Below are 6,159 nucleotides of genomic sequence, written 5' to 3' on the forward strand. Positions count from 1 at the left end.
TGGGGTGAGGAGCAGAAGAGCCCTTGGGGCTGTGTAAGTGCTGCTCAGCAGTGACAAAATCCCTGTATTATCAACACTGTTTTCAGCACAAATCCAAAACTCATCCCCACGCTAGCTACGATGAAGAAAGTTGACTCTACCCCAGCCAAAACCAGCACACTCACTCACGTTAACTCGGGAGTAATTTAAGCATTCAGATGAGCATCATCATTGAGATTAACCTGAGTTGGTTTAGACCCTGGCCCTGGCTACAGAGCCCCACAGGCTCCCCCCGGCCAGAAAAGCCCTTTTATTCATGCCCAAGGCTGTGCCTCCTCCGTAGGCACTGCCCTGTTACAGCGCAGTGCTCCCGAGGCTCTACAGGGCCGTGTACCTGTGCGCGGCGAAGGGAAAATAGCAGAAATTACTCTTGTCTATTGGCAAAATCACAGCAAACCCATATTGCTGGTGTATGTGAGAGCAGCCGTGCACCAAAGACAAGAGTTTATTGCCTCTGCTTATTCAAGATGTTATTCTAATCATCCGTCCAATTCTCCTACAGCCTACCGCACACCTTCTAAATTGTGTTTTGGAGGGGGATTAAAGGCAGCGGTGATTCCTGGCATTATGGTTGTGCCTCATCATTCAGCAACACCCTTCAGAGGTTGCAATAACTCGTATTGCCCCTGAGGCAAGATAAATATTGTCCCCATTTCTCATCACAAGTCAGAGATGGCACTTGCAGAAACTGCATGAAAATGTTCTTTTGGCACAGCAGGTTTAGGGAGGGAAAGAGGCTTACGTGGACGGGCGGCAATTAAAATGACCCGGTTTCATACTCACGCTCCTTAGTGCTGGTTGTTCAGGCTTCCCCTGATAGCAATAACAACCCTGGAGGCATAAAGGTGTGGTTCAGGGAGATTTTAGCACTTTGAATGCAACTATATTATTCTTTTTAAAGCTGGATGTTTTTCTCTTTGGGCCCCAAGTACCAGCATCAAACTGTACCCAACCCAGAAGAGACTGAAGGGAAACAGATTGTGCCAGGATATAGCTTTCTCCGGCAGGCTCTTTGTCTTCATTGCCATGGTCCCACATAAAAAGCTGCTTGGTTATAGTATATATATTAAAAAACAAAACCCAAACCCAGCCTGGAAACTGCAGTCGTTGAACAAGTTCCGTATTCGTGGGGTGACGACAAGACACACTTCCGAGGGGAGGCTCTTAGGATGATTTCCATCGCAGGAGCGAGTAGATCTTATGGATCACGTACATCAGGGTAGCTAAGAATGCAAATACCTACGATGGAAAAACCCATCAGCCAGTTAACTTTTTATTATATGGTATGAGTTCCTGCACTGAGCAAACACCTCGTGATGCCTTATATTTCTATTGACTCTCGCGTGTTTGGAGACATTCATGCGTAGTAGGACTGGGACTAGTTTCTCCCCCCTCCCTGAATGGTCGGTGCAAGTAAAGATTTGCCCCTGAGGCCACTCCAGTCACCTCCTCGCCTTCCTTCCCCTCTTGCCAGGCACTCACCACAGCAGCAATGTTCTCCTGGTAGACGGTCATTATCAGAGGGTCTTTAGACAACAAGCTGATGCTGTAGGTGAAGTAGGCTTCCAACACAGCAGCACTGAGGTAGAACAGAGCCGCTGTCTCCTGGCAGATGACATCCTAAGAAGGATCACATAGTCATTTCCAAGGAGGGAGCACACTGCAAAGGGGGGGAAAAAGGAACCCACACAAGCAAGCCCCAGCCTACGATTTGGAGTGCAGTAGCAGCAAAGGAGACAATTGCCAACCAGTGACACCAGGGAGGGGAGAAGCCCTGAGGTTTGTCACATCCACTTACCAAGGTGACCCAGGAGCTGCTGCCTCCATGCGCTCCGCAGACGTAGAGGCACAGGAGGGTGGTGGACATGACGAAGCAGAACACAGAGACGAACATCACCCAGCCTTGCAGGATGGGTGACGGGACCTTCGAGGATGCCACCAGGATCCAGACAAGGCCCCCAAAGGTCTGCAAGTGAAAGTGGGAGAGAAGGCGAGCGTGGGATAAATTGGCTTATCCAGAGCGGAGCCAAAAGCCGGGCACGCCTCTGGCACTAGCACTGCACATGACAATAGCCCAGGGCTGCCTTTGAGTTCTTCCCAGCCTCCACTTGAAACTGGGTGTTTAGCTGGGAGTATCTGCCTCTGATCGTGACCCAAAAAAACCCTCGCTGTAGGCAAACCTCCCGGCGTCACTGCCATTCTCGCCCTCCCCACATCAGGAGGCTGGTTCAGGTATTTTTGAAGGCCGGTTTCGATGAACAGGAAAGCTTATTTCAGAAGGGCATGTTTGCATCACACCCAGCGTGGCAGATCCCTGAAAGGAGTGGTGTCAAACCTGGCTCACCTGCACAAACAGCATAGACATGTGGCCCCGTGAAGGCCACAGACATGGCCTTAATGAAGGCCACATGCAAATGTCACCCTGAAAGGAGAGAGAACAGGTTGAAGAGAGGTAACACGGCCAGCTTTGCTCGCTGAGGTAGGGGGAATAAGGCTGAGGCTCCCAGCTCCTCCTGGGAAAAGGGGTTTGTAGTGCTGCTCCAGCGATTTGGGTCATCCTTCGTTGGCCACACCGGAGCTGCGCAAGGTACCGGCTGCTGCTCCGGCACCAGGCGGGACCCCATTCTTCTCGGCCAGCCTTGGGAGTTTGCTATGGGTTTTCGGATGGGGTGGGGAACACAAGGACAGCTATATCCAGGCTCCATCCTTTCTCCACCAGCAGGTTCCTACACAAGAGGATGGGACCACGATGTCCAATGCTGCGGAGCGTCCAAGCTGCAAGTGGTGTCTTTACGCTAAAATGCACTCAGCAGCTTTTCTCTGCTACAAATCAGCTCTGTTGTTCCTTGAACCTGTGCCAGGCTTAGTCTACGCAGCATCTTATGATGCGGAGCTCCTCAGCTGAACCCACACTGTGTGGAGACCGGTGCTGCTGTGGGGACCTATCCCTCATCACCGGCTGGTCTTGGATTTGCCTGCAAATCCCCAGAGGTAAGAGAGCCTCACTGACTCACTCTGATCACCGGTGTATCCCAGGCCAGCCTTTCCCAGCATCCAAGTGCCAACTCGTACAAATCATGGCATTTCCATTTCCTTGGAGGCATTTTGCAAGTGGAAAAAAAGTTTCTGATTTATGATGCTCAGAAAATGTCACATCATTTGCGTCACCCCACATTTGTAGGAAAGTTCATTGATTAAATTATGCAAATCGATAGGTTAAATCAATGATGTGGTTGAGACCTTGCAAATATCTGAGTGAAAATAGGTCATCCAAAGTGCTGCTGTTTTGGTGCCTCTTGTAACAACCAAAGACCGACGCTTGAACACTAATCCAGTCCCTGTAATAACTCATGTGGTGACACCATGCACGCATTGCAGCTAAAGATCCTGGAGAAAAACTCCAGGAAAACCTTAATGGAATTGCTCCATTAAAATCCAACACAATTGGGGTGAGATATGAGGTTGGGGGAAGAAGTATCGCTTCTCATTTCTTACCACTCCCCATCTCTCCTTTCTGCAGGATGTGATTTCTCACTCAGGGAAGTATGTTTGACATGGTTTGATTACTGACTTCGGTTTTATGGTGCTGCTGTTCAGCACACTCATAAAAATGAGGAAAGGGTCAAGAGGCTTTCAATAAAAACCCACAGCAGGTTGGGGACAGCAGTCCGAGAAAAACTTATCTTTTAAATAGCCTTTTACAAAGCAGACGTAGCTGTTTTCAGCTTGTTTCAGCTTTTCCACAAAGGCCTGGCTATCCGTATATGCAAAAAGCACTTCAAATAAAATAGATTACAAGAATTAAACCCAGCCTCACAGAATAAAAAAGGTAGTTCTTAATCAGCACATCCAGATGTGGCAATCATCTGAGCTGCAGGCAGGACCCTCTGGTGTTTTCACAACCATCTTAGCATTTGAAATGCCCAATTCTTTTTTGCAGTTACCATATTAACCCACTGCAGGCAACCTCAGACTCCGCTAAGGACAGAGAAACTCTTTATCCTTCTGAATGCTGCGATTCAAGGCAGCCGCCTCCTTTGTACACAGCAGAGATAATACAGCAGTACAACCTAAAGTCATACAGCTCCAGAGATGGAGAAATCCGGTTATGCAGCATTCCTCTTTCCCAGGTGGTGCCTGAGCCTTTAGGATGCACATTTCCAGGTCTTACCCAAACCAAAGGATAGGGCGCTTATTTTTCTCTCATTAAGCAAGCGGCTTTGCCAAATCCCCCGGAGACAGGAATTACAAAGAGTTCAAGGCACAGCGGGTACCGTAAGCACACGGAGGCCAACAGGACGCTCGGCACCAGGACTAACACAACCCAGTGGCAGGGGTGGCTGGTAAATGCCCAACCAGAACCTTCCAGAAGGACTTTCCACCCTCCTTGGTGCAGCTGCAGGAAACCTGGACCTTGCTCTCAGGGCTTGGGCACAGGGACCAAGTCCCCAGAGCGTATTTGGAGGAGCTGAAGCAAAGTTTTTCTCTATATCGGTAATGCCTGCTTTAACCCAGATCCTCTTTGCTTGACTGCTGTCGCCAGGAGAATGAAGTAAATGCTGTAAATCCCAGGACTGCAGACTGAGTTGGGTGACGGGAAAGGATTTGGTCCCAGATGGCAAAGTTGAAGTTCTTAGCATGAAATAATCTGAATGCCATCCTACGGCACGCAGCCAAAGCCCTCAATGCTGGATGAAAGTGCTCAGGCTTTGGAAAAAGCCTCTCAAACTGTTGTGAGAAGGGCAGGTTTCATGGGTGGGGGCAGAGGACACGGGAAAAAGGTTCTAGTTGAAATTTTCCATCTTTCAGTCAGTGCTCGCAGCGGCTGCTTTTAATCACCTGTGCCAAATCCATTAAGTTTGTGATCGTCTCCTGCTCAATGAAATCACACTAGGGGAAGAAGTGACAAGGTGTTTGCTCACCCACTGTTGCCCGCACACCCAGGTCCGGCACTCCGCACCTCCAGCTCGGGAAGGTCGCAGCTGAGCCGTACAGCTTGGGCTCTTCGCTGCAATTAACCTCAGCCAGCCTTTACCCCCTGCTTTAAGCGAGCAGTTTATCCTCTGCCTGTATCAGTTGCTAAAAGCATCTTCCAATTAATTCATCATCTCAATTTGGCAACCTAGTTTAAAGCCACCAGCAACCCCTTCAACTTTGTTAGGCAGGGAATTACGAAAGGTTTTCAGGGGCACCACAAACATCCCCTGCAGACTGAAGGAGAGCTTCAGAGCCCCAGCTCAGGGCTGGTGGTTTTCCTTGAGGGTGAGTTAAGGCATCAGGGGCTGCACCCAGACCCTTGCGGCTCCTGGACCACACGCTTTGTCTCACCTCTCGTCCCCCAGACACCGGCAGCGTGAAGCGTGCCGGATGCCCCAAGAGCAGCACCTGCCCTCCCCCAGGGACAAGTCAGCACTCACGATTTCAGGAATGAAAAGCACATCTGGGAAAGTCGTCAGGACATCCAGGCCGCTGGGCAAAGAGGCGGTGGAAGTTGCCGAGGACATTGCGAGCCTCTCCGACGTCGGCCACTCTGGCTCTAGCTGCTGGAGGTAGCTGCCAAATGCAGGCTCCTTCCCTCCCCTTCTTCCTGCTCTTCCTCCTTCCCTCCCTCCTTCCTCCTGGCAGGCGAAGACAGCTGTGAGTGGCACAGGTGTGGCCAAACCCAGTGACCAGGGGTTACTGGCTGGCTGACACCGGAGGTTTTCGGGAGATGCGGGCAGCCCTGAGGCATTTTGAGCAGAGCTGTCTCTACACGAGTTGAGCATGCAGGGCAAGTCCCTGGGCGGTGGTGAGAGGCACTGGTTTACATCTGAGGGCAAGAGGGAAGACCTGTGCCCATCCTACTAGGCAGCCTCTCATCCCCTTTATTTGCACAGTAAGTCCGCTTGTCCCTCACCCGTGCGAGCTGGCCACCGCAGCGGGCACAGGGGCAGCTGGCGGCCGGGGCGATCCAGGACATGCCAGCTGCTGGCAAACAGCGGGGCTGGGAAACGTCTCACAAACGGAGACGCATCCCAAGACAAGGGCAGTCAAAGTGCAGGGCGAACCGCTTCCATGGAGAAACGTCTCACAGACGGAGACGCATCCCAAGACAAGGGCAGTCAAAGTGCAGGGCGAACC

General features: G+C 51.0%; 1 protein-coding gene across 1 annotated transcript; it reads right to left on the minus strand.

Annotated features, from left to right (window-relative positions):
* Positions 1-1,203: 1,203 nt before the first annotated feature.
* MAL (mal, T cell differentiation protein) lies at positions 1,204-5,543 on the minus strand. Its single transcript, XM_009811053.1, has 4 exons — positions 5,457-5,543; positions 1,838-2,005; positions 1,522-1,659; positions 1,204-1,278 (listed from the first exon to the last, which is right to left on the minus strand). Exons 1-4 carry the CDS (start codon positions 5,541-5,543, stop codon positions 1,204-1,206), a joined length of 468 nt encoding a protein of 155 aa, XP_009809355.1.
* Positions 5,544-6,159: the final 616 nt, after the last annotated feature.

The sequence above is a fragment of the Gavia stellata genome, chromosome 23, assembly GCF_030936135.1.
Source record: "Gavia stellata isolate bGavSte3 chromosome 23, bGavSte3.hap2, whole genome shotgun sequence".
Taxonomy (NCBI): Eukaryota; Metazoa; Chordata; class Aves; order Gaviiformes; family Gaviidae; genus Gavia; species Gavia stellata.